Source organism: Canis aureus, chromosome 11 (assembly GCF_053574225.1).
Source record: "Canis aureus isolate CA01 chromosome 11, VMU_Caureus_v.1.0, whole genome shotgun sequence".
Taxonomy (NCBI): Eukaryota; Metazoa; Chordata; class Mammalia; order Carnivora; family Canidae; genus Canis; species Canis aureus.
This window is the reverse complement of record NC_135621.1, coordinates 71,044,716-71,072,654: the sequence shown is the minus strand read 5'-3', so window position 1 is coordinate 71,072,654 and position 27,939 is coordinate 71,044,716. Positions and strand designations below refer to the sequence as shown.

Below are 27,939 nucleotides of genomic sequence, written 5' to 3'. Positions count from 1 at the left end.
AGGATCTGAAGAAGATGATGAAGTTGTGGCAATGATTAAGGAATTGTTAGATACTAGAATACGGTATGTGCTTATCCATTCTTTTTTTTTTTTTTTAAAGATTTTATTTATTCATGAGAGAGAGAGAGAGAGAGGGGCAGAGATGCAGGCAGAGGGAGAAGCAGGCTTCGTGCAGGGAACCTGATGTGGGACTCGATCCTGGGTCTCCAGTATCACACCCTGAGCCGAAGGCAGGCGCCAAACCACTGAGCCACCCAGAGATCCCCCTGTGCTCATCCATTCTGCCTGAAATCATACATATTTTAGAGGCAGTTTTCATTATAGCAGTGTACTTTTAGGTGTCTGGGAGGAAAAAACCCAAAAGTCTAATAAATAAATAGAAGTTAATGTCAACCACAGTATATAACCATGGCAATTGAATTTAAAGCCTGTATATTATGTATATTCACTCAAAATTTTAAAACAGTTTGTCTAAACATAGTGAAGGAATTTATCTTTTACAGTCACCATCTAAGTTTGATATTGTTACAATACCAAATCTCTTAAGATGAAAAAAGGAGTCGAACAGTATTTGGGTGGATTGTGAGAAGAGAAGTAGTACTTTTTTTTCAGGCCATTGCCCATAAAGAATAAATTTAAATGAGTGGAGAACTGTAGGCTTCCACTTTTGCTTGTAGCAGACTCATGGTCCTGATAAGAACTCCCAGAACTACAATAAAATACAATAAAAATTTTTTTTTGTTTGAAAACAGTAGAGAGCTGCCAAAGCACACAAGATCCTATAGAAAAGGGAAGCTTGTTAAGGCTTCCTGTGGGTCATTTTGCCGATTGTTGGTGTGAGGCTGCGGAGTGAGAGCCTGGGCAGAGGGCAAACTGTTTGTATCTGCTAAATGTGAACGTATGTACTTTCTTGATTGAGCAATTCTGTGCTCGAGGTATTCCCAGTAGTCGTGTACATGTATACCAAAAGACGTCTGCAAGAATCTCCTCAGCTGCATTGTTTGTAAAAGTCAAAAACTGATCTTAACGCCAATGTCCAGCAGCAATAGCAGGGAGAAGTTCTGGCATTTTTCACTTAATGGAATACTATGTGATGATGAGGAAAAATCTCATAAAGAGTAAAATAAGCCAAATACAAAAGACTAAATGCTATATGTTTTTTTTTTAATATTTATTCATTTATGATGGACATAGAAGGGGGGGCAGAGACAGAGGCGGAAGGAGAAGCAGGCTCCATGCCGGGAGCCCAACGTGGGACTTGATCCCGGGGCCCCAGGACCACACCCCAGGCCAAAGGCAGGCACCAAACCGCTGAGCCACCCAGGGGTCCCCGTGCTATATGTTTTTTAAATGGAATTTATATTTATAAAGTTAAAAAGCAGGCAGAATTAATCAGTGGTAATAACCAGTTAGGAGAAGATTACTTTTTGTTGTGAGGAAGCACAGAAGGGAATTCTGGGGTGCTAGCATTGTGTGTTGGCCTGGGACAAATGTGTGCTCATTTTGTAAAGATTCATTTAATTGACCATAAGTGATTTATGCATTTTTCATATTAATTGTTATATTTCCATGCAAAGTTTACCTGAAAAAAAAAAAACAGCATGTGTTCTGTCAGTCTGCCTCTGTTCATTCACAAGAAATGAGTATTATCTTAGGTAATTACTGTAATTACTAGGACATCTAAGATCTTAAATGCCTAAAAAGATTGCAAATAAGCAGGATTAAAATATAATAAGTAAAGCAAACACTTGTATGAGTGAGTTTTGGCATTTTATCTGAAATTTTAAAAAAATTACAAATGAGATTAGCTATAATACTCATTTTCTGTTGTATAAGTAGCTCTAACTTTATGAATTTACCAATATAAAATCTAAGCCCTAAGTTGTTTTAAATGTTTTTGACGGAAACTTCAGGTCTCTTACATACATCACAAATATTCTGTGACCACAGGCCAACTGTGCAGGAAGATGGCGGAGATGTTATCTATAAAGGCTTTGAAGATGGCATTGTCCAGCTGAAGCTCCAAGGTTCTTGTACCAGCTGCCCCAGTTCAATCATTACTCTGAAAAATGGAATTCAGAACATGCTGCAATTTTATATTCCAGAGGTGGAGGGTGTAGAACAGGTATGCCAATATTATATGACACTTGAAACTCAATATTAAAATAAATTTTGGGGGGGGAGAAAAGAAATTTGTCACCTTACATATTCTTCAGGGCCTGGAACTTTGTGTTCTAATTGTTATCAGACTTGAAGATTCCTTATTTTAGAATTCACTTTAGTGTTATGAATACCTACTATTTGCCAGGCCTTTTTTACAAATATTATTTCTTTAATCTCACAACACAGTATTGAGTAAAGCATTCCCATTTTACATATAAGGAAATGGAGACTCAGAGGCCATACTGCTGCTCTGGTTGTAGAAAAATTATGAAAAGAGGATTTAAAACATGGAATTTTGTAGATGAGAGTTGGAAGTCCTCTCTGGAAGAGCTCCACTATATCATACTTACCTGGGCCAGAGCTCATCGAGAGATCATGCTTTGTTGTATAGTAAAACAGTGTACTGAGCAGAGGTATAGCCTGCTAGCATTTTTTTTCTCCCCAAGGTACCTAAGGAATATAGCACAGAACTTTCTCAGCGGTAATAGTGACTTTCACTGCAGCAGTTCTCAACCAAGAGACTTGGCCTTATGGAAAGAGATTATCAAGGAGGAAAAGAATGGAAATTAGAAATTTGAAAACACTCTTTAGATCGTTCTGTGCCTTTAAGGAGAGGTATCTCCTCAGCTTTTCTGAGAACCACTCATCTGGGTGGTATTAAAGTCTGTCCTTTTGGTACAGTACATGCCATCTCCTCTTTGAAGGCCTTATCAGTCCTCCCCTTGGACTTAGGCTCTGTCTACTCTGGTTCAAAGCCTCTTTGAGTGTGTGTTTCAGATTTATGTTTATGGGGAAGTTCCTTGGGAGGTTTGTAATCATATCCAGGTCTTTGTGTTCCTCTCCAACACTTAGTCCTGTGTGTTTCTTTGTATTATAAAGTATTTGGAAATATTTTTCCAAATTTAGGAATGTTCTGCCTAAAAAAGGAGGTGATTGACAAAATTATTTGGATTGAATGTTGCTGAGATTAATTATAAAATAACCATTCCTTAGAAATAAATATCCATTTGTACACAACTCAAAAGAGAAACTATGAGAGAAGTACTTCTCCATGATAATCTCGGATCAGAATCAGATTCTTCTAGATTTAAAGAAACATAATGTTCCATTATCTTCTTTGTTCACTTATCCAGGGCGGGGTAGTGAATTGGTAGTCAGGTTATAAACTTGAATTGGTGTTTAATTGTAGTAGGTGTGTTGAAAACAAACAAAAATCTTGAGTTTGTGTAACTCTTTTCCTCTCTAAAGGACAACCTTTTGTTTTCTGAGTAATATATTATTAACTCATGAAAAGTTATTAATCTTGGGGCACCTGGGTGGTGCAGTTGGTTACGTGTCCCACTCTTGGTTTTGGTTCAGGTCTGATCCCAAGGTTGTGACATGGAGCCTCGCCTGGGCTCTGTGCTCAGTGGAGACTCCGCTTCTCCCTCTCCTGCTGCCCCTCCCCCAGCTTGTGCTCTCTCTCTCTCTCTCTCTCTCTCTCTCTCTTTCTCTCAAGTAAATAAACCTGTTGTTAATAAATAAATCTTTTCATTTTTAATTGGGTATTCATTAGTATCTTTCTAATAATTTTACATTAAAAATGAAGATCTTCACATTTTTTTAAGGTATAAAATGAATTTTTATCTGAGTTAAACCAAAATAATTAGTTGTTAGCATGATATTTTATTTCTTTACTTTTTGGGGGGATTCATTTTTCTAAGATATATTTTATAATAGTTTGGTATAGCTCCTAAGAATATATTCAAGTATATAGAATGCTTTGGGGAGATAAAAAAAAAAGTCAGTTAATATTAGTCTTGTGACTAGGAAATAAAAAGTTAGTTAATTGTTATGGTCAGTGTCCAGCTGAGACTCTGCTATTAGATTTTTTTGGGATAAGAAAAAGAGACCACTGCTTAATTAATTTGCTAATATTAAATTTGCTTCTATGTTATGATACCAGGTTGTGAGACAAACTTTGTACTTTGGGGGCTGTTGATAGACTTACTCTTACTGGGTTGACATGCATTATACAGTGTATTTTAGGTAAGCAAGTAATGGTACAATCAGGAAAATAGCAATTTCTAATCCTTAATTCTTAAATTCTCTCTCTCTTTTTTTTTTTTTTTTTTTTTTGGTTTTAGGTTATGGATGATGAATCAGATGAAAAAGAAGCAAACTCAACTTAAAAGAATTAGAATTTTTTGTGGGCCCAGCAATTGGACTTACTGATAATATATACCAAGCGTTTATTATTAATCTAAGAAACTTGAGGATTAATAAAATATGCCCTTTTTTCAGAGACTTATATATAAATATTGCATGTTTGCTTTACCTCATATGAGTTATTTATAACATCCTGAATCATCTGTACACGTGGATTTTATCCAAGGATATTTTAATGTTTGTTCTTTATTTCTCATGGTTCCTTCTTTGCATAATATGTGAAGCAGTTCATTTTCTCCCATTTAATTTATTTACTTTTTAAATACAGAATACGGAGAATGCTTTTAAAAATACTCTAAAATGGCTTAGCTCTGTGAAATATTTGAAACTGTCTTTATTGGATTTTTATCTTGTTTAAAAAAAAAGCCCTAACAATTCTGGCTTAAAAATGGTATCTGGCTAGGGACTCCTGGGTAGCTCAGTTGGTTAAGTGTCTGACTCTTGATTTTGGGTCAGGTCATAATCTCAGGGTTGTGAGAACAAGCCCCACATTGGGCTCTGTGCTGGGTGTGCGGCCTGCTTAAGATTCTCTCTCCCTCTCCCTTTGCCTCTCCCCCCCATCTGTCTCTTAAAAAATAGCATCAGGCTGGGAGCCCTAAATGTAGTGGCACATAACTTCTCACTAAAAGACCAAAAAAATAAAAATAAAAAAAAGTTGAAATGCTGAAAACTAATAAAGAACCAAGTTCCAGAATGTAGACCGAATTTCTGTTAATAGAAGAAACAATAGGCTGAATTGAGGGAAAAGCTGTCTTAGCATGCTCAGGCTTTATTTTATGAAGCAGAATCTCTGAGAAAAGATGAGAAACTGCTTTGGTTCTTCTTCCACTGGCTTCTCCTGATTCAGAGATTTATAATCTGTGCCATGGCAGAAATTTGATCAGTTGTCTTTCTCCCATAGAGGTACTGATTTTTCAGATATCGAAAATATTAAATTGCATTTCTCTCTCATTGTCTATAATAATTCAGAGACAGTAGTTTACAGACAATATCAGGATAGGAAAGAGGGAAATAGCAGTGGTGGTACATTGTATTTATGGAATTCTGGTTCCCAAAAGCATGGGTAGTCGGATATGGGTAAAAACAGGAATAACTCCAGCATTTGTGAATGCTGGGCTTTAAAGTTTATATTTTTGTCCTTTGGTTCATAGAACCAGACAGTGGCGGGGGGGTGGGGGGGCACCTGGGTGGCTCAGTGGTGGAGCATCTGCCTTCAGTTCAGGTTGTGATCCTGGGGCCCCGGGATGGAGTCCTGCCAATATCAGGTTCCCCACGGGGAGTGTGCTCTTCCCTCTGCCTGTGTCTCTGTCTCTCTCTGTGTGTCTCTCATGAGTAAATAAATAAATATCTTAAAGAACCAGATAGTGGGATTGGAGAATTTGTTCTCTGAGCTATTATAGATGAATTCAGGTCAGACTCTGGGAATTGCTTTGTAGACTAGACACACGAATGTGCCCTTTAGAAGCTACAGGAAATTGAGACTGTGGAGGAGATGCAGTTAATGACAAGTCCTGGGTATGGCCATGAAATAAGTGGCTGAAGTGGGGGATGAATTAAGATTATTGGAGGACTGGAAATCATGGAACCGAGAGCCCAAGGTATCCGGAAGATTTTCTGCAAAAGGGAGCAGCCATGAGGAACAAAGAGGAGAGGTGGGGAAGACCATTCTAGGCATACAGAGCAGTGTAAACAGAGCCTGGAAGCTGTGAAATGTGTTTGGAACTGCAAGGAGCTAAGTATGGCCTGAGTGTAAAGTGAAAGCGCCGACCTGGAAATGGTACAGAAGCAGACAGTGGGCGGAACAGAGTGCTGCGGAAACTAATGCTTGCCCACCCAACATGGACCCCTGCTTCCTACTGAGAGAGGCCCTTTTAATCATCATGTGGTTGTGATGTGACCGCGGAAGGTAGGTCTCACCTCTGGGGATAAATTATAACTAAGTTAAACCAGTCATTTTAATTCCTTTTCTCTTTGCCAGTCCCTAGTCTAGGTGTGGACATACGACCCAGCTCCAGCCAACGAGCTGGAAGAGAGGGTCTGTCTATCAGAGTGTTTTTAGAAGATTTTCTTCCCTGATTAAGAGAAAGTTAAAATATGTAAAGAAGGCTCTTTTCTCAATTCCTTTCTTTCCTTCTTGGAATGCCATAGGCTGAAAACTTGACATCCAAGGCTCTGACAGTCCACTGAGAAAGGCAGGAAGGAAACAAGACTTGGGTCCTTGAGGACATTATCGACTCTTGAGCTGGCCTGGGAACCACCCATTTTCAGAGTATCATGTGACATAAGAGGTTTTCTTGTAATGAACCACGACTGTTGGTGGGTATTGTCACCTGCAGCTGATCGCCTTCTAACAAAGAGCCCTGGAGGACTTGGTACATAATTTTACTGCTTCTTTATCTGTGGCAGACAGTGCCAAATACCGATCTTCTAATGAAAACAAATTCATATATTTTTAGGGACACTTGGGGGGCTTAACAGTGGTTAAGCGTCTGCCTTTGGTTCAGGGCATGATTCCGGGGTCCCAGGATCCAGTCCCACATCAGGCTCCCTGCAGGGAGTCTGCTTCTCCCTCTGTCTGTGTCTCTGCCTCTCTCTGTGTGTGTCTCATAAATAAATGAATAAAATCCTAAAAATATATATATATTTTTTTTTAAATTAATTGAGCCACTTTTTTGACCAGAAATTAATTTAGAAGGTGTGGTTTCATCAGGTAAAAGTTTTTATTTTTGAATGATTAAATTATACTTAATTTTCTCCTATATGGTCCCCAAAAAGGGAAGTAACTATTCACAGTAGTTGTGCTTGGTGAAAACAAAAATTTTAGCCACCCCCCCCCCAAATGTATAAAATCTTGCAAGTATGATTGAAAACGCTTTATAAATGTGAGACATTCCAGTAGGTATTTGAAAGGAAAGTTGTTGGGTAAGAGTCAGCCAAGCACTTGGAGGATTTTTTTGCTAATGAAAATTAGAATGACATGCTATCCAGAATGACAAGGAGCAAAATATTTAAAAATAGCAAACTTAACAGAAAAAAAAAATAAAAATAGCAAACTTCCATTGGCATTCACTACATGACAAACACTATTCTAAGCACCTTACGTTTGTGAAGTCATTTAATCCTATGAGATTGGGAACTGTTACTGTCCCCGTGAGGCACAGGGAGAGGTACGGTTTCCACTGCCTCGTACAGCTTTAGTGGGAAAGCAGGCCTCCTGGCTGCAGACCCTTGTGCACACTGCTGCTCTACTACTACTTTGCCTTAAGGGGATGGTACCTAATTCCCCTCCTGATGGAGGAGCGAGCACTCCCTGCCTCTGTAGTTGCGGTTTTCTAGTGGGCCAAAGTCTTTTCCGTCTTGCCTTTGCTCCTGACCCTAATGGGCCAGCACAGTGGCATGTGCATGTGTGATCCCCCGCCCCCATCTCTCCCAGCAGTGTGAAGCCAAGCTGCTCTTCAGTCCAGTGGGAATTTACATTCCTTTGGGAAAACCCAGCTTTATATTCCATTTCCCCACACTGGAGGAAGTTATCTGTGGCATCTCCACAGGGCATCTGCAGACTATGCAGGAATGCCTTTGTATCACCTCCCACCCCCAAAAGAATCTTAGGAAATCCTTTTTTTTTTTTTTTTTTTCTATCACCTTACATTTCTAGTGATTTTTCAGCTCGAGGCAGCTCCCTGATGGTCTGCTTCCATTGCAGCTCTGTTCACATTCTGCAGAACAGAAATGGTAGATAGGACCAGTTAATCTCATGGTTTCCTACACGTGGACCATTCCTTGGCAGTACAATGAGTTTCCTTCTAGCAGAGCTAGAAAACTCTGCCCTAGGTTCTGCCTAGTAGGAAAATTTGGAGGCACCCCAGAGGGGAAAATAGGAGAATATGTTAATTCTAGCTGGAGTCAGCATCCTTTGTTCCTAAATGTGAGGTTTCCTGGTGCGGGTGTCAAGGCTGTGTTCATCGGATGTAGTGGGCATCTTTTGCTTGTGTCTCCAGGTGTCTGTTCTTTTTTTTTTTTTTTTGGCAACACCTTCCCTTTTCCTTTGAAGAAAAGGAGTTCACGCCGTGCTGGGGGACTTGCTGGCTCTTGTGGACGGTGTGTGCCTCTGGTGACTCGGTTTGGTGCTGGTGGAACTGTCCAATCACAAGTGTCCTGCCCTTTGCCACTGGATGAGTGGGGCGTACAAGCCTACATTGGACCTATCAGAATCCTTGCCTAGAATATGAAAAGTGAGGATGGAGAAGTAGACTCTCTCTCCATGGACTGCAGGCTATAAAGATGTGATTCCAGAGCTGTTTAAGGTTTATTTTCTTGTGCATAAGGTCAGGGAGAGAGAATCGAAGGGACTTCTGACAACATTGTGTCCCCAAATACAGGTGTGCCTGAAGCTGTGTCGCTGACCTTTCCAATGACTTTAGCCAACAAATCCCCCCCCACCCCCATAGCTACATCGAGTGGATTTCTATTATTTGTCCTTAAAAGCTCTACCCTTTAGAATTTTAAAACAAATACCTATATTCACCATTGAGAAGATCAGTAAGATCAATTTTATGTAAATGTATTAGGGTTCTCCAGAGACACAGATTGCATCTATTCACCTCTCTACCGATCTATAAGTATTTATTTCAAGGAATTGTTTCATGTAATTATGGAGGCTGGCAAGTCCGAAATCTTCAGGGTGGGTGTCACACTAGACACAAGGGAAGAGCCAGGGTTGTAGTTCAAGTCCAGAGGCTGGCTGCTGGCTAATTCCTTCTTACTCCAGGTCAGTCTTTCGTTCTACTCAGGTCTTCAGCTGATTGGATGAGGCCCCCCTACATCATAAAGAGCAATCTGCTTTACTCAAAGTCCACTGGTTTAAGTATTAGTCTCATCCAAAAGCACCCCACATAAACATCCAGAATAGCGTTTGACCAAGTCTGGGCACCGTGGCTCAGCCAAGTTGATAGACAAAATTAACCATGATAGAGGGCGGAGTCTGCTTTTAGCACCAACTTGTTTCTGATCCCTTCTTCATATCTTGGCCCCCTCTCTCTGCATTATCACACTCAATTCCAGATGCCCTTACGTTCCCTTTTTTGCCTAGTGTCATCAACCACGGTGATCTGTCCAGATCTGCCGCCTTTCTAATTTCAGGATCAACTTCATCCACATCAAAACTCTCATTTCCTCAGTGACCTTCTCATACTTGGATCCAAATGGAAAATAACCCTGTATGTAGGGTCACTGTGAAGTGTTAATAGATGATAATGACTTAATGTAGATCTCCTGGGGGAAGGGGAGGTGCTCTGCCTTGAATATAGACATACAAGCATTTAGGCAATGTGATTCGTAAGGAATGGAGGTAATTTTGGACAAAAGAACTTTGCGGTCCCCTTAAAGTCCCATTCTGTGACTAGTTCTCTATAGTCATGCCCTGTTTAACACCCGGTTACCTTTTTAATGCTTCCTTTCAAAAAGCAAATGCAAAGGTGAAAAAGTATCATAGTCCATTCGTAGGGAACTAGTTCGGTGTGGCCAGACCATGAGGTGCTTGCTTGAGCAGAGTGGTGGGAAATGATGCCGATAAAACTGGCAGGAACGACATCCTAACTATGTGTGTACATGGGAGTCTGGACTTAATTCTGCAGGTGAGGAGTACGCACTGAATCAGGAAGACAGAATCAGATTTGTGTTTTTGGAGGGTCACTGTGGTGTGAAGGTGTGTAGGATGAATTGGGATGGCGACAGAACCAGAAGGGTTCACTGAAGGGGTCTTTCTGAGGCCCTGACTGGTGCCTTTTATTCTTGTGTTCATATCTTCCATCTCATGGGCCTTATTGGCTCCATCTGTTTCTTTTATACCATCATCTTCTCTGTCCGCCGGGGTACATTTCTTCACAAAACTCCCTAAAAATTGGGACATTGATGTCTCTGGTCCCCATATTCTTGTTATGCACAGGCCTTTCTTAATTGAAATATAGCAGACATACATTATATTAGTTTCAAGTGTACAGCAGGATGATTTGGTGTATGTATATGTTGTAAAACAGTCATAATAAGTCATGTTTACACCCATTATCAAACATAGTTACAATTTTTTTTCTTATAAAAACTTAAGATTTATTCTCCAAGCAACTTTCAAATATACATGGAGTGTTATTAACTATAGTTACCGTCCCGTTCATTACATTCCTAGGACTTAGAACTGAAAGTTTGTTTCTAGGCCCTCTTTATTGTGATGACTTTATTCCTAACTGTTATTGTAAATTAGGTAAGGGATAACAAAAATCATAATCAGGGCAGCCGGGGTGGCTCAGCGGTTTAGCCCTTTGGCCCAGGGCATGATCCTAGAGACCCGGGATCCAGTCCCACGTCGTGCTCCCTGCATGGAGCCTGCTTCTCCCTCTGCCTGTGTCTCTGCCTCTCCCTCCCTCTCTCTCTCTCTTTGTGTCTCTCATGAATAAATAAATGAAATCTTTAAAAAAAAAACACAATCATGGGGACATTTAAAAACCTATTTTTTTTAAAAAAAGGATTCTATCCATTTATTTGAGAGAGAAAGTATGCACAGTGCACATGCGAGTGGGGCATGGGGCAGAAGGAGAGAATCTTTAAGCAGACTACCCCATGAGTAGAGAGCCCCACATGGGGCTCGATCCTGTGACCCATGAGATCATGACCTAAGCTGAAACCAAGAGTCTGAGGCTTAGTCGACTAAGCCACTCAGGCGCCCCCATTTAAAAAATCTTATAAACCTATTTTAATTATGGTTCTTCCTTTCTTTAGAAATGGCAGATGGAAGCCCTTATGGCTTCTGCCCATCAGGCTGTTTGGCATGGAGGAGACTGAGAGCCATCAGGTTTAACAGGACGGATCTGTGAACAGAGAAATGGACGCACATCATTCCTTTTTTTTTTTTCTTTAAGTTCAGTTAGTTCAGAACTTTTGATGAGGAGAGAAAATCTTTTCCATTTCTTCAGCTGTTTGAATTAGACCCAGATGTCCCATTTCCTTCACAGATCATTTATTTTCTTCTCTAGCCCCTATTCCCAAAGGTCCAGCTAAGGCACAGCTCTGCAGAGATGGGGGTCAGACAAACAGAGTTCTTTCACATTAGTGTCTTGGCTGGAGCATAGTTATAAAGGGCTCTTTGTTGCCTTGGGTTGGGAAAATATTGGCTTTCAAAGTTTCTCTCACCTCTTCCTTGCCGTACATCCTGCTGGGCAGAAGGCCATCAGGCTTCCAGTTGGCATGTCTAAAGAAATGAAGAACCCACAGTATTATTAACTATAATCAAAGAGGCAAAGTATGATTACAGTGTTTGAACAGTATCTTTGTGCACCGCTCACAACCCTGTTGATGCCAGAAAGAAAGTGCCAGCAGTTAACACCGATGTTCTCGTGCTCAAACTAAACTACTATGGAACCCTTTGCTTTTCGCTTCTGTTTGTTACCTTGACTCCTTGGCAATATCACCGTGGTCTTGCTAGAAACTTAGATGAGGGTTGTGTGGCTAAGAAGTACATCCACAGTCTTTTGCCTCTTGAACTAAGAAATGTGTATTAACAAGCAGCTCACTGTTTTTTTGTTTTTAAACGTTGCTCTGGGGTCGTTTAGGGGCTTAAGGGCCTGAAATGTTAAAGGGCTCTTAGGCGATAAATACTTCATTTAAGTGTAACATTTCTAGCCTCTCTTGAGGCAAGTAATAAAAAGGCATTTTTTGGGAGGCATCTGGGTATCTCAGTGGTTGATCATCTGCCTTTGGTTCAGGTCATTATCCTCGGTCCTGGGACTGAGGCCCTTTGCCTGTGTCTCTGCCTCTCTGTGTGTGTCTCTCATGAATAACTAAAATCTTAAAAAGAAAACCATATATATTTTTTCCCTTTAAGAGAATCTGAAAAGCCTTTTCTTTGTTCACTTGATCATATAACCAGCCATAGGAAGTCAGTTCTGCTAGTATGGCTTTTTTCACTCATTGAAAAACATTTTTTTAAAAGATTTTTATTCTTTTCTTTTTTTTAGTACTCTCTACTCTCAATGTGGGTCTCAAACCCATGACCCCCAAGATCAGGAGTCGCAGGCTCCACTGACAGCCAGCCAAGCGCCACAAAAACATTTTCAGGTACTGCGTTGTGCTAGGGTTTATACTAGGTGTTGGAGGTGCAAAGGCTTGTTCTGGCCTCAAGGAACAGCCCGGTAGGGAAACACACAAAAAGTAATAAAATGTCACAAGTATATTGATTTAAAGGGGGCAATTCAAAGAATCAGAGGTTGATCCACGTCCTTAAGCCCATCTGGGGAGACATTAGGTAGAGAGGGGGTGGGGATTCCACGAATACTCCTGTGTGGAAAGTAGGGGGGGCGTCGGCCCGGTGGGGATATGGGGCATGAAGGGCTGGAAGGTGGGTGGGACGGGAGCCAGCGTGCAAGGACCGGGTATGTCGGGCCAGGAGTCGGGGGCCGTTCTCTGTGCCAATCAAGTTTTTATTCGATGGTAATCTAGAGCCATTAATAGTTAGATGACCACGTCCAGGTGGCCAGAGGTCCCACGGACACCTTCCTAGAGCAAGCGCTGCGATAACAGATTCTCAGAAACCTCATCTCTCTCTGGTTAAGTGTCTCTCGGGGCAGGAGTGGGGCACTGACTCACGGAACTAAGGGTCAGTGTCTGGGCAGTTCCTGGCCCTCGGGTGGGCGCGGGAGCCGGGGCCAGCACAGCTCCGCAAGGCCGGGAGCTCAGGGCCCTGGGGCTGGGCTCGGCCTCGCTGGGGGCCCGGGGGTGCGGGGTACCCCGGGCGGGGGTGGGGCGGAGGGGGTGCGGGGGGCGGTGCGGGGCCTGGGGGTGCGGAGGGGGCGCGGGATGCGGGGTGGGGGTGCGGGGTATGGGGGTGCGGGGCGGGATGTGGGGGGCGGAAAGGGCGGAGGGGGGATGCGGGGGGGGGACGGAGGGGGTGCGGGTTGTGCGGGGTCCGGGGCCCGAGCCCGGGGCTGCGCCTGCCACACCCCGCGTAGGTCGGGCGCGGGGTCTGCGGGCCCCGGGAGGACGCGGCCGCGCAGGGCGCTGGGCGGGGGGTTCTGCGGCGCCGCGCCCGGCCCGCGGGGTTTCCGTGGCGGCTCCTGGGCTGCGCGCCCGCCCCCCTCGGGGCTCCCCCTCGTGGTCCCCCCCAGCGCTCCTCCCCCCGGGCCGGCCGCGCGGCAGGTTGGTGGCGCCCGCGGCTGCGCACGCGTCCCCGCTGCCCGCTGCCCGCTCCGCTCCGCTCCCCGCTCCCCGCTCCCCGCGGCCCCCGCGGCTGCCACGTCTCCGCCGCCCGCTGTCCTGCGCGTGCGTGCGGCCGGGGGCGGGGCGGGGGCGGGGCCGGCGTGAGCGGCGCGGGCGCGGGCCAATGGGGGCGGCGGGCGGCGGCGGCGGCGGCGCGGTGCGCGCGGGGGGCGGGGCCGGCGGCAGTTGCAGGCGCGCCCGGGAGGCCGACCGCGCGGGCGTCGCTTGGGCCGTCGCATCCCCGCGGGTCGCGTCGCCGGGCCCGGGCCCCCTCCTCGCCGGCCGCCCCGGAGGCTCGAGTGCGCGCCCCCCGCCCGCCGCCCGCCGCCCGCCGCCCGCCGCGGGCCGGGCCGCCTGCATCATGTGCGGTAAGGGGGCTGCGGGCGGGGGGCGTGTGCGGGCGGGGGGCGCGGGCGGGCGCGGGCGGGGGGCGCGGGCGGGCCCGGGGCGGCCTGGGGGGCCGGGGGCGCGCGGGGACGGGAGCGGCGGGGCGGCCCCGCGCCCCGGGGGCGGCGACGGCGAGGGAAGGCGGCCGGCGGCGTGGCCTGCGAGGACCCGGGCGGGCGGGCGAGCGGGGCCACCTGTGGAGCGTCGGGGGAGCCCTCGGACCTGCCCTGCGCCCAGCGCTCGCCTTCCTGGACCGGCCCCGCAGCCGCCCGCTCCGGGCAGACCCCGGGAGCCGCCGCGCCACCGCGCCCCCGCCCCCGCGGCCCTAACCTGGGGAGCGCCCCCCCACCTGTCCTGCCCACCTGCCCTCCTGCCCTCCTGCGGCCGCGCAGCTGCTCCCGTCGGAAGCGCCCCGCCCACCAGCGACGATCAACGCAGCTGGTCGGGCCCGCAGTTCCCTGTCAGTCTAAAGCCCACCCTGAGGGGCAGGGCCGCGGTCACGGCCGAGGGGATGGACAGGCCCCGAGTAGGGATTTACTCGGCCGCTGTCGGTAAGAAAGAATCGCATTATTATAGCGCCTTAATGGAAGTTCGCGACTCACCGTAAGCCTGGGAGAAGGAACGCTCTTTTAAGGGACGTGGGATGGTAAAAGAAGCGACGCTCCCTGGGAATCTTGCTCTGTGTGTGTGTGTGTGTATTTTTTTTTTTTTTTTTATTGGAGCTCAGATTGCAGACATAGAGCGTAACGCCCGGTGCTCGTCCCGCCAGGTGCCCCCTCGGTGCCCGTATTCCTCACGCCCTTTGGGAGAACATCCCAGCAGGACGTGGCTTGTACTCAGTAGTGTCGATTTTTCCTGTATTGTATTGAAACTTTTTTTTTTTTAAGATTTTGTTTGATTATTCACAAGAGACACACACACACATAGAGGCAGAGACACAGGCAGAGGGAGAAGCAGGCCCCATGCAGGGAGCCCGACGTGGGACTCGATCCCGGGTCTCCAGGGTCACGCCCTGGGCCGAAGGCGGCGCCAACCCGCTGAGCCACCTGAGCTGCCCCCTGTATTGAAACTTGATGACAGTTTCAGCTTCTGAAAATGAGGAGCACTTTTACATTCAGAGTAGATCGAAAAGACAAAACAGAAACGTCTATAAATAATTTCTGAAATGATTAGACTAGGGCTGACCTACGGGTCAGTTATGCTTTGGCTGTGTCTGGTTAATAGAGTGGTTTTGAGAAGCCCATTATGTAGTTTGTGGCTGTGAAGTAGTGAATCTGCAAAACCGGTTAATCCCTAAGACGCTTCATTTGGTCATTGACTTTTCCGGAATGATGAGGTGTGTGCCTAGGTGAGTACGTGGCGTTCTGGTTGCAGATGGTTTCTTCTTCATCCTGTTTCAGGAAAGAGAGTACCATAAAATAAAAAAAAAAAAAAAAAAAAAAAAAAGTCAGATTTGCTTTAGAAAGGTTCAGATAAGGGTGAAGCTTTGGGGTGGAGACTAGATAAGTAGTTTTCACACAGCCACCGTGCCCATTTCATAATTTTACTGCTCAGGAAACACAGTGGTTATAAAGAAATAGTACTTGAAACATTTCCAAGGTGCTGTTTTTAACCCAGAGCAGAGTTTTGCATGATTCCAGGAATAGAGTTCAGGATTTATTTCTTCTTTAATGTAAATTCTGAAACTTAACTGTCAAGAGGATGAGACTTTGTATTAATTTTCTTCCCATATCTCAATCATTGAAATAAAAAATTTTTAAAAAGATTTTATTTATTCATGAGAGACACGGGGAGGGGGGGGAGAGAGAGAGAGAGAGAGCGAGGCAGAGGTACAGGCAGAGGGAGAAGCAGGCTCCATGCAGGGAGCCCGATACCGGACTTGATCCCCGGAACTCCAGGACCACGCCCTGAGCCGAAGGCAGACGCTCAGCCACCGAGCCACCCAGGCGTCCCTGAAATAAAATTTCTAGACAGAGGAAGTGAGTGGGCATGAGATTAGATAGGAACATTTAGAGGTTTCCCTTCTTCTTCATCTAACTCCAGCATAGTTAGCATACAGTGTTACGTTAGTTTCAGGTGTATACCTCATCCAGTGATCAGTGATCGTCGCGGACAAGTGCACCCCTTAATCTCCATCTGCTATTTCACCCATTCCCCACCCATGGAAGTTTACCTTCTGATTACCTGCTGCCTATTCCAAGTTTTTCTAAAAGAGCATTTTGTTTCAACACCATACAATGTTGAAGAAGAACGAAGGTGGAAAATTCTGTGATACACTTTTTCCAATCAGATATACTGATAAAACTGTCAAAATGTTTACCAGCTTGTGTTGGGAGGTTAATAGTGTTAATCAGGAAAAAAAAAATAGATTTGAGCCAAGTAAATTTGGGAAGCAGTAGATTAAAACAGTGTTGAACTTTGGCTTTTTTTTTTTTTTTTTAGGATTTCTTGGAACCTTTAGTGGGCTAATAAGTGCTGTGAATCTCCCAGAAAAGAATAGTGTGCTTGTTTTCCAAGTTAATTTTCTCTTCCTCTTATTCTTGGTTCTTTAGAATATACTCTGTCGTTTTTGATTTGTACTACCTTTTGTTTTGGTAAGAGAATGGCAAGTCACTTAAGCTACCCACAGCTTTTAACAGATTGGGCTGCTGTATTATAATCAATGTAGGGTTATACTGTTCTTTTTTTTTTTTCTGATTTTTTTGTGTGTGTTACTCAAATGCATTTTTAAATTTAGCTTTCTGACTCTGTGCTTGTTCCTTCAACATGTTCAAAACAATGTTCTCCTCTGTCAGCAAAACATGCTTGATCCAGTCACTGACACAGCACACACATGGAATCACCACAGTCTCTGCTAATGTGTTTTTTCATCTTAGACAACCTCATAAGAACTGTAGGTCTCACAGCACAAACGCCTGGAGGTTGGCCTGGGCCAACATGTGGATTTTGGTGCTTTTCCAACCTCCTTGGTATAAACGTAAAACAGTACTATGACCAGGGGTTTGGGACAGCCTAGTTTTGTTAGATGCTGTATTATAGGGCAGCCTATGATGGATGATATGTCAAACATGGGACCATTCTGGAATGGCTCTAGACATTGTCCCTGGAAGACATATCCCTTCTGATCCAATGGTGTGTATATAAATGGGATTTTTGTAAGTGAGGCCATATATATTTATTTATTTATTTTTAAAGATTTATTTATTTATTTATGATATATATATATATATATATATATAGGGAGAGAGAGAGAGAGAGAGAGAGAGGGGGGGGCAGAGACACAGGAGGAGGGAGAAGCAGGCTCCATGCCGGGAGCCTGATGCCGGACTCGATCCCGGGACTCCAGGATCGCGCCCTGGGCCAAAGGCAGGCGCTAAACCGCTGCACCACCCAGGGATCCCCGTGAGGCCATATTTAAAAGCAGTAAGGGAGCTTACAGTTTAAAAGTATCCTGAAATAAATCCTTAAAAAGATTTTTGTAATAACACTAATAGACTTGGAGATATTTGAGGGATGCTGTGATGGGCTGCTAGGATAAACCATAAAACCAATACATTTAACATATCCTCCTTGGAAATCATACTGGATATAAAGTAGTTGTAAAAGAAAATAATTAACTGCTTAATAAGTATTTCCTCAAATATGTTCCCTGGAAAGGGAGAAGTTAATAGGTGCTGGTTATGAGCAATGGAAGGTGGGAAAGAGTTTTACAACACAGCTGTGGGAAATTCTGCTTTTAGAGATTTGCAAGTAGCAAGAATAAAGTTTCTAGAAAGTTCTACAAATAAACTTGTTAACTTTAACCCAGTATTTCTTTTTTTTTTTTTTTTAATTTTTATTTATTTATGATAGTCACACAGAATGAGAGAGAGCGGCAAAGACACAGGCAGAGGGAGAAGCAGGCCCCATGCACCGGGAGCCCTACATGGGATTCGATCCCAGGTCTCCAGGATCGCGCCCTGGGCCAAAGGCAGGCGCCAAACCGCTGCGCCACCCAGGGATCCCCTAACCCAGTATTTCTTAAACCTTTAATTATGGAACATTTCTTTTACCTTATCCCTATTTAGCATCCTGCAAAATAGTGTTCTCTTTCTGTAGTTTAGGAATTTTTGTACGTTTCAAGTACCTAGAAAGCATTAGAAGATATTGGAAGTGAAGGCTTTATACTTGGTTTGTCCATTGGAGAGATGACTAAAATAAGGAAATTGCCTTCAAGGAGTTGCTGTTGGTTGGAGGAAACAGTGAATACACAGGTACAACAAGGAATGCAACAGGTGTGTTACTAGGCATTTCTTGTTCACTGTTCCTTGTCATATTTGGACTACAAGTGGATTGAATAGAAATTCAGGGACTAGTTGGGGCAGGAATGTTTCAGGTAACAGGGCAGTACTTTTTTTTTTTAAGATTTTTTTTTTTTAAGTAATCTTTATATCCAGTGTGGGCCTCGAACTTAACAACCCCAAGATCAAGAGGCATATGCCCTATTGACGGAGCCAGCCAGGCGTCCCAGTGGCAGTACTGTTATGTTGAGAAATAGTGCCAGCTGGTAGAGAAATAGTGCACTGTGAGAAATATCACGATGGCATTTACCCAACAGTGAATAGAGTCAGAAATAGGTTGAGAACTGTTGCCGTGGGGTTTGAAAGAAGAAATAAAAATTCCAGGAAAAGGGGCCAAAGAACAGTGGTTAGAGGCAGAAGAGTTCCAGAGTAGTGTACTGACTTGGACAGACTCTGCATTCATGTTTAACATTGCAGAGGGAAATTAATTGCATTTGGCTATAAATAAATCATTAGAGGAGCTGCATATATTGAAGGCAGAGGGACTTGAGTTTGTGTCGAGGAGGGTATACGTACCAGCAGAGGAGGGAGTACCGTGGAACTGAGATCCCCCTGATGGAGTTGGAAAGTTGAGTTCTAGAGCTGTGGTTCTTTACCTGTAAGCTATGAAGTTACTATGGGTGTTCACTGATTGAGTCATACTCTAGGCATGGTCTGTAAAGTTGTATAGAAGTTGTTCTAGGGGATCCCTGGGTGGCTCAGCGGTTTGGCGCCTGCCTTTGGCCCAGGGCACGATCCTGGAGTTCTGGGATCAAGTCCCACGTCGGGCTCCCGGCATGGAGCCTGCTTCTCCCTTTGCCTGTGTCTCTGCCTCTCTCTCTCTCTCTCTCTCTCTCTCATGAATAAATAAATCTTAAAAAAAAAAAGGAGTTGTTCTAGATCATTGCATAATAAAAATTCAACCCACTATTGTGTAGGATCCTCAAAATGTTTTGATGTAATAAAAGGTTCTGTATTTAGAAAGTTGAGGAATTGCTAATCAAGAGTTACAGGTAGGAGAGACCGGCTTCGAGGAAATAGCTTGTGAAATACGTTTCTCTGTTTTGAGCTTATAAGAAAGGATAAGGCACCCTGGAGCGGGTTTGCCCAGAGGGAGGGGCCTCTGCCTTGGAAAGCAGCAATGTTCCAGCGTGTCTGGTGAGCTCTTGTTGGCCCTTGAAAATCTGGGGGAGAGGGTGTGGATCTCTTGCCAGGCTGCATCTGCATCCACCCAGGTCTCCAGGGTGAACAGCCTCCGGCACGTTGGAACAACGTAGGAAGGTAGGAGGGTATATACTGTTAAGATGAAAATGAAAGCTTCAATTCTGTGAGGGTCTACCAGAAACTGAGGAAGAACCTGGGAACAGAGAAATGGAGTAGTCTGGATTCTAGCTTTAGAATAATACCTGGGGAAGTTTGCCAGTTGGACAAGCAGTGAATGGACAGGATTGGCCAGCAAGTGGAGGGCCCGAGATGGAGGATGGACTTGAGGTGGACGGGCTCTGCTACAGGCCTGCTCAGGGACTCAGGAGGAAGAGAGCCGTGGGCCCAGATGGGCTGCGTGTCAGGGTGACGAAAGCCTGTGGTTTGATTGGATTGGTTGGAAGTGGGAGAGATGGAATGTTTGAAGGGTTGTGAGCAGGAAGGGCATGCTTTTTCTCAGGAAAGTTGATGCCCTAGGTAGGCTGTGAGGGAGGGAGTGTGTAGTTAGAGATGTCAGGGTTTGAACAGCGCTTTGGGTTCCAGAGTGTTAAAGGTGCAAGGGAGCTTGTTACGGAGCTTCTGGCAGTGGCGGCATGTATTTACAACAAGGTAGGGGATACCTGAACCAGCATTGTGTAAACAGGGAAAAGATTTAGACAATTAAAAAACACTAATAATTGAAATTCCTCATTGTGTCACTCCATATAATTCTTTCTTGGTGTTTTGGGATTATAGAAAAGAGTATCTCAATATTTCCTTTTTTGAGATTTTATTTATCTGACAGAGCACAAGACAACACAAGCAGGGGGAGCAGCAGCAGGAGAGGGAGAAGCAGGCTGAGCAGGGAGCCTGATGCGGGGCTCGAACCCAGGACCCCGGGATCATGACCTGAACTGAAGGCAGATGCTCAACCACTGAGCCACCATGGCGCCCTCAGTATTTCCTCTTTTAAAGGAATCTTACGTTTAGAACGTGCCTCCGTGTTTGTAGTATTGAATATGTATTATGATAAGCATCAAGTCCATATGTATATGTTTAATTGCAGCATTGTTTGTAATTACAAAGACATAGAAAAACCTCAATCAGGAGTGAAATGATTAGGTAAAAGAAATGTATTAGGGAGTAGTATGTGGCCATTAAATAGAATAGGGTAGATACGTGTATATACTACCGGCATAAAAAATATCCAACATTTTTAAGTCAAAGAAACAATGTATATAGAGTCATCACATTGATGTGTTAAAGTGTCTTCTAAAACCCTGTACATCTAGCTTTATATAGTGTCGCTAAAGGACAGTATATATACATAGGCTCATAGCTGCAGGATTGGGACAGTTTGTGAGGGATTAACAGTGGATATCTCCCTTGGGGGGGTGTAGAAAAAGGAGATTTTCACAATTCTGTAGCATTTGTGTAATTTGAATCTTTAATGATGATAATGATGAAATACACTTGCATTGTAAGAAAAATTTTAAAAATGTAAAAATTTAAGTGGCATTGCAGATGGATTTTGTTTCAGAAAGTATAAAATTTAGAGAATGAATTTGAACACTTATCACTGATAAATTACAGTGTCTGAGGTCTCAAAATACTGAAGCCGTCGGCAAAAAATAGGTAAAAGAATTCTTATTTACAAGGGCGTATATTCAGCCAGGCGTAGGAACTTTAATAATTTAATTAGTCTGCTAAGTTGCATTCTTAGTTTTCTTAGTTTTCTTTCAGTAATGCTTTAACAGCCTTTCAACCAAATGTGTCTGTGACCCGGGTCATGTCTGAATATTTTATTAAGCAAGGTGTCCTAGGTGCTTTCATGTCACTGAATTTAAGTTGCAGTTTTCCAAGAGTGATGCCTGTAAGTGCAAACATCTCCACTTAGGCAGATACTTATTCTGAGAATATTCTATTAATGAGCAAACTTATACCGGAAGCACACGGTGATTTAGGAGTAGAAAGTCTCCTGCGCTCCATACATGACGACTGCTGTGTGCGATATTGGAGCAATTACCGGAGAGCAACGGAAAGCTGATTTTTGGGCTTTTAGTAGTTAACCTAAAGCAAAGCTGTTTATGGGAGGTTTGAAAAGACAAGTCAAAGACCTGAAATGGGGCTCATGCTAGTGACTTCTACTGTGATAAGTACCATTTTGAGTTGTGAATGCCTCCCTTGTGAACATGCCCCGCATGTATGATTGGCTGGTTATTTGCCATTGTGTTTTCCCAGCTACCCCATGAATACACGTAACCCACTAATCCGAGCAGGTGCGCTGTGTCCGGTCAACAGTCCTGGCAAGGGGCTGAGCTGTGAAGTGGACAGGTTCAGTCTCTTCTTTATCTCTCATTTCTCTAAACAGGGATGACTTAGGTTAATCCCTTCCCCCTGTTATTTCTTCACCCAACTCTGTTACTTGATCTTTGAAAACTTCTCTATATACATTGTCCTTTCCTTCTTTTCAGTTCCTGCCTGGTTATGTAGGGAGAAATGTTGCTCCAGCTTCTTCCTCTGTTCCTCCTTTTCTTTGTTCCAAGAGTAAACCAAAAAATGACAGTGATGATTATAGATAATAGTAGTGCTTCCTCTCAAGGAAAGGGCAGGTTTTGAATTGGAACATGATATATGATATTTTATTGAATCTAAGGTGCCACTGATTGGGAAATGCACTGTTATTATATACATCACAAAGAAAGAGAATATGAATGTTTTAAAATCCCTGCTGTCAGTGTCTGAAACCCTGAAAAGTATTCAGAAGATGCTTTCAGAATATGATGGGCTAGATGATCTAATTGTATTTACCAGTGACAGTCTTAACACTAATAAGGGACCTATAGATGATATAAAATACATACATACATTGTGTATAATTCTTACTTCCAATTTTTTTTTTGGTGATTTTATTTATTCATGAGACACACACACACACACACACACAGAGGCAGAGACACAGGCAGAGGGAGAAGCAGGCTCCACGCAGGGAGCCTGATGCAGGACTCGATCCCAGGACCCTGGGGTCACGCCCTGAGCCAGAGGCAGATGCTCAACCCCTGAGCCCCCGCCAGGTATCCTGCCTCCAATATTAACCTAACTCAATCAAGTCTTTATTTTTTTTTATTTTTATTTTTTATTTATGATAGTCATACAGAGAGAGAGAGAGGCAGAGACACAGGCAGAGGGAGAAGCAGGCTCCATGCACCGGGAGCCCGATGTGGGATTCGATCCCGGGTCTCCAGGATCGCGCCCTGGGCCAAAGGCAGGCGTCAAACCGCTGCGCCACCCAGGGATCCCCAATCAAGTCTTTAGATCTATCTTCCAGTCTCCAGGAAATAGAAGGAATAGAGGAATCAGTACACTATACTGTGTGGAAACAGACACAGCCAGAGGGTGAGACATTCAACAAGAAAATTGGCCACAGCTTGTCAATAAGTAGGTGTCTTGGGAAAAACAGGGCAGCAGGGGAGAGATCATTCTGGATTCGAAGAGACTTTTGTGATATAATGATCAAATGGGAAGTATGATCCTTTATTACATCCTAGAATGAACAATCAGCTGTAAAAGATTTTTTTTATAATAGGGAAATTTTATCTTATTATTTTAGAAGGTTTTATTTATTATTTGAGAGAGAGACCGCAAGAGAGAGCAAGCATGGGGGTGGTGGAGGGGCAGAGGCAGAGGGAGAAGGAGGCCAAGCCCCCCACCCAGCAGGGAGCCCAATGGGGACTCGATCCTAGGACCCTGGGATCATGACCTGGTTAAGTGTACGCTGAAGGCATAAACTTAACTGACAGAGCCACCAGGTGCCCCAGGGAAATTTTAAATATGAACATTGTATTAGGTGGGTGGTGGTAGCATTGTCTTCTTAGGTATAATAATCAGTTTTGCAGAAAAATGTCCTCAAATTTTGTTACTTTGCTTTTATTCTTAACGATACAATTGACTATTAAACAACATGGGGTTGGGAGTGCCTGCCCTCACCCCTCTTCAATGGAAAGTCCGAGTATAACTTTGTACTCCCCGAAAACTTAACTCCTAATAGCCAGCTGTTTACTGGAAAGCTCACCAATGACATAAACCTCACATGTTTTGTATGTTACATGCTTTGTATCACATACAGTATTCTTAGAATAAAGTAAACTAGAGAAAAGAAAATGTTATTAGGAAAATCATAGAGAAGAGAAAATATGTTTATAGCACTGTACTGTATTTATTGGAGAAAATCCACACATGAGTGGACCTGTGCGGTTCAAACCTGCATTCAGGGGGCAACTGTACCCTGAAAATAGCAAGGTTTTTCACCAGGTTTCCAATTTTAATTTGGTAGATAGAATGTACACAGGAGACAATCATGAAAATGTTATAACAAAGAAATGAGGCCCAGGAGAGAAGTGCAGTCTGTAGAGCTATTAAGAAAACGTCAGATCCATCTGGAATAGCTCTAAAGCAATCAGAAGAAACTTCGGAAATTAGAGAACATCTAGCTGGTGAGGGCTGTAGATGTCCTCACGTGTCAGGTAGGACATACGTAGCCTTTGTGCTGTCATTGCCCACTTCCTGGTAACATGTGCTGCTGGGCAGCCATGGCTCGCCTTCCCGTTTAGGAAATGGGGCCACTGTATGGTTCTTCTCCGAGTTCCCTGCAGCCGCTGCCCGTTAACCGGGTACTCGCTCTGAAACCTATCCTGCCGCCTCTCCGTGAAACCCGTTCATTTTGCAGAGCTGGAAGCTGAGGCAGGGTGGTGTGGTGGAAAGCTTTGGGGGAGTACCTGAGTGAGAAGATGCACAGGATTTCTTCAGTGATTGTGAGTTAACAGATGTTTAGTGTGAATTTTTATTCATTTCTCAAATAGTTACCATTTTAGAAGTTTGTTTGAAGTGGGGCATTAGCTTAGAAGATACTCTTTCACCATGAAATGATACCCCGAAATGATCTCAAGATCCGCATGCTGAGCCAGTGTAAACCAAAGACATTGAAGTTAGAACCGTATTGAGTTCCATGTATTGAAAATCGTGAATTGAATATTGCATCATCTTTTTAAAAATGTGTTGAATCTATAATTTGTATTAAGGGCAGTTGGTTTTATATCTGCATTTAAATTGATTTTTTTTTAAATTGGCATTTAATCTTTAATTTTCTATGTGTATTACTTTTACCATTAGAGTTACTTTTTTTTTTTTTTTTTAAGAGAGGGATGACTCAGTGAATTTTCTGATTGGGATTTGGCAACTATGGATTTCCTCTTTAAGATTTCCTAGAGGGATCCCTGGGTGGCGCAGCGGTTTAGCGCCTGCCTTTGGCCCAGGGCGCGATCCTGGAGACCCGGGATCGAATCCCACATCGGGCTCCCGGTGCATGGAGCCTGCTTCTCCCTCTGCCTGTGTCTCTGCCTCTCTCTCTCTCTGTGTGACTATCATAAATAAATAAAAAAAAAAAATTAAAAAAAAAAAAAAAAAAAGATTTCCTAGAGATGGCAAATGGCTCCCAACAGTGTAATGTGTTTCACTGGTTAATAACTTTCAGATGAGCTAGACCGTATCCTCTTTTAGTGGATTATTTAGCTGATGCTCATCACAATGGTAGAAAGTAGGCTAGTTGAGAATCAGTGTTCTTTAGCTCATTTTTATTACTGTATTATTTTGGGAGAAGATTCATATTCTGTGTATTGTCTTTTAATGGTATAATAAAAATACTTACGTGGAACTGGTAGTTTTCTTAGTGCATTTAATCTTAACCAAATGCCAGTGACCTGTGATGAGGGAAAGTGTAGAAGAACTCACTAGTTGGGTTGTTAGTTCACTTCATCTTACAGATACTTTATAAAGGAACAGCAGTAACAGCCATCGTGCCTGTATAACACATGAGAACTTAAAAAATCTTTACAAATGTAAGGTTTTTTTTGTTTTTGTTTTTTTTTTTAATTATGAATGTGGGTGTCTGGGTGGCTCAGTTGGTTGGGCAACCAGCTTGGTTTTGGCTCAGGTTGTTATCTCATGGGTCATGGCATCAAGCCCTGCGTGGGGCTCCACTCTCAGTGGGGAGTCTGCTTGAAGATCGTCTCCCACTGTACCTCCCTCCACTCACTCACTCTCTCCTTCAAATAAATAAAATCTTTAAAAAAGTAAAAATATGAATGAAATACAGGATTTCTATAACGTTTGGTCTCATATTGCCTTTTTGGGGAAAGTTGTTAATTTTGTTTTGGATTGTAGTGTAGTGGGGCGGAAGAGCATGATAGTTCATTTGAAAAATTGCTCTGTATCGATCCTGATGGTCATACACATGATAGCTTTTTGTTGGATAGTAACATTGTGGTATTTCTTAAAAGATGTTACTTATTTATGGGAGAAAGACAGGGAGAGAGAGTGAGTGGGTGTTAGGGGGAGAGGGAGAGGGAGAGGGAGAAGCATGCTATCCACTGAGCGGGGAGCCTGTGACCTGAGCCGAAGGCAGACACTTAACTGAGCCACCCAGGTGCCCCACCGTCGTATTTTTGTATGCTGAAATGCTTTAATAGGACGAGCTCTTTACAGAAATAAAGGTATTGCTTCAAATGGAAAGGGACACTAGTTCTTATACCCCACAGAATTAATATCTGTATGAATCAGTGGCATCATAGTGTCACACAGTTGGGAAGAGGAAAGTTCTTTCATAAAAAAGTGACTTGAGGGCAGCCCGGGTGGCTCAGTAGTTTAGCGCTGCCTTTGGCCCGGGGCGTGATCCTGGAGACCCGGGATCGAGTTCCCCCCTCGGGCTCCCTGCATGGAGCCTGCTTCTGCGTCTGCCTGTGTCTCTGCCTCTCTCTCTCTATGTCTCTCATGAATAAATAAATACAATCTTAAAAAAAAAAAAGTGACTTGAGCTTTCATTTCCTTTTATTTTGATCTTCAGTATTTATACATTTAAGCTATATCCACCCTAGCCAAGCATGGTTATGGAAGACTTCAGGTCACTTTCATGCTGCTGTTTTTAAAATGTGGATTTCCTTACTTTTGTTCTACTGCCTATTTGCTTTTCTGGCTCAGTTCACGTTGTACGAGTCATTTTATTCTAGTTTTGCTCTTCCAAGAAAGGGCTTCTTTTTTATGAATTCTCAGTAGGTGTTAACATGTATCATGATAGTTGTTTATCTTTTGGTCGTGTCTGGTGAGCAAATGATTCATTCAACAAATGCTGTTTTCCCTTGAGATGATTATATAAATATTTTAGTCCATTTTCCCCTATTATTAAGTTATTTACGTTGTATTTTTCACATCATTGATACTTATTTATGTTTATTCTTACATGTTATTGATACCATAATCATTGGAAATAAGAAAGATTATTCCATTTGTCTCATTTTTTAGGGCCCATGTGTTGCTTAAAATACTTATTTTGGAAAGTGTTTTCCTTTAAACAGTGCTCAATACCTAGGACATAAGTCACAAATTTGTTAATTAATTTTTTAAAATTAAAGTTTACTTGACAGAGTGGCAGCGATGGAAGATATGTGACCAGCCTTATAAGTTTCTTTGCAAAAGCTAAACATTTATTTTGACCTGTTTTCTTCAGTCTTTTATACTAAGGAGAGACACCTCTTTGTAAAAGTTTCACCACCTTTAAGTAATTTGAAGTGAGAATTTTTTTCTTTTTTAAAGATGACTCTAGTTTCATATTTCTTCACATCTTAGACATAACTATGCAAAGGAGGATTTTGTCATAATTATGTAATTTTGCTGTTAGTCATATTTTTTATTAAATATTTGTTCATTTGCAGGTATATTTGCATACTTAAACTACCATGTTCCTCGTACAAGACGAGAAATCTTGGAGACCCTAATCAAAGGCCTTCAGAGACTGGAGTACAGAGGATATGATTCTGCTGGTATTTCCTTTTCTATAAAAAAAATATAGTTTTTGCATGATTCTTGAGTCTAAATAAAGAGGCTTTTTTGTTTTAGTTAACTAGATTCTTTATTAATGTCTATTCTGTTTTGAGTAAACCTAAAAACAAGAATTTTTGTCTCTTACCATGTTTAAAGGGCTTATTCGTATAATTTCAACAGTATTACCATTTATATTATTTCTTATGGATATCTGCCTTTGTTAAGAATGTTACTGTAAAAAAAGAAATCACCTGGGGCATTTTCGTGGTGGAACACAGTTCTTAGAGGCCTTACTTTATAAATTATCTTTTTTCTTTCCTGTAATTTCTTTTTCTCTAAGGATTCCCTGCAGTTGGCATATATACTTAGCCGAGGTCGTTTACCTTCAATAAATGACGAAGCGACTAAGAATCACTTTTTGCCAATTGCGCTCCGGGCAGCTTCTTCCCCGCTGCGTGGGGGCCTCGCCCCGGCCCCGCGTGGGGAGTCCCCCCGGCACAGGAGTCCCCGCGGGCTCCGCAGAGGGAGCAGGAGCTCGGGCCGCGTGGGGGGTGTGGCAGGCCGG

At 43.4% G+C, this 27,939-nt stretch overlaps 2 protein-coding genes and 1 long non-coding RNA gene across 18 annotated transcripts in view; 2 read left to right on the top strand and 1 right to left on the bottom strand.

Moving 5' to 3' along the window:
* The window catches only part of NFU1 (NFU1 iron-sulfur cluster scaffold), a 28,290-nt gene extending 22,557 nt beyond the window's left edge, over positions 1 to 5,733 (top strand). For all 6 annotated transcript variants that reach the window (XM_077915709.1, XM_077915711.1, XM_077915710.1 and 3 more), the window contains 3 exons: positions 3 to 63; positions 1,951 to 2,125; positions 4,290 to 5,733. In XM_077915709.1, coding sequence (XP_077771835.1) covers positions 3 to 63; positions 1,951 to 2,125; positions 4,290 to 4,334 — 281 coding nt within the window. In that variant the 3' untranslated portion in view covers positions 4,335 to 5,733. The remainder of the gene's footprint in view (positions 1 to 2; positions 64 to 1,950; positions 2,126 to 4,289) is intronic.
* LOC144324339 (uncharacterized) lies at positions 1,151 to 14,682 on the bottom strand. 9 transcript variants are annotated; one of them, XR_013389880.1, is made up of 5 exons: positions 14,604 to 14,682; positions 11,554 to 11,611; positions 8,887 to 9,188; positions 8,019 to 8,087; positions 1,151 to 2,062 (listed from the first exon to the last, which is right to left on the bottom strand). It is a non-coding gene; the product is annotated as an uncharacterized LOC144324339 (long non-coding RNA). The 9 variants fall into 9 exon arrangements; XR_013389882.1 differs by lacking the exon at positions 14,604 to 14,682 and adding an exon at positions 14,364 to 14,551; XR_013389881.1 differs by lacking the exon at positions 14,604 to 14,682 and adding an exon at positions 13,359 to 13,498.
* The window catches only part of GFPT1 (glutamine--fructose-6-phosphate transaminase 1), a 54,841-nt gene continuing 40,713 nt past the window's right edge, over positions 13,812 to 27,939 (top strand). For 2 of the 3 annotated variants that reach the window (XM_077915707.1, XM_077915705.1), the window contains exons 1-2: positions 14,091 to 14,552; positions 27,266 to 27,373. In XM_077915707.1, coding sequence (XP_077771833.1) covers positions 14,513 to 14,552; positions 27,266 to 27,373 — 148 coding nt within the window. In that variant the 5' untranslated portion in view covers positions 14,091 to 14,512. Of the gene's footprint in view, positions 13,983 to 14,090; positions 14,553 to 27,265; positions 27,374 to 27,939 lie in introns of those variants that run through there. The other variant, XM_077915706.1, reaches the window with a different exon arrangement.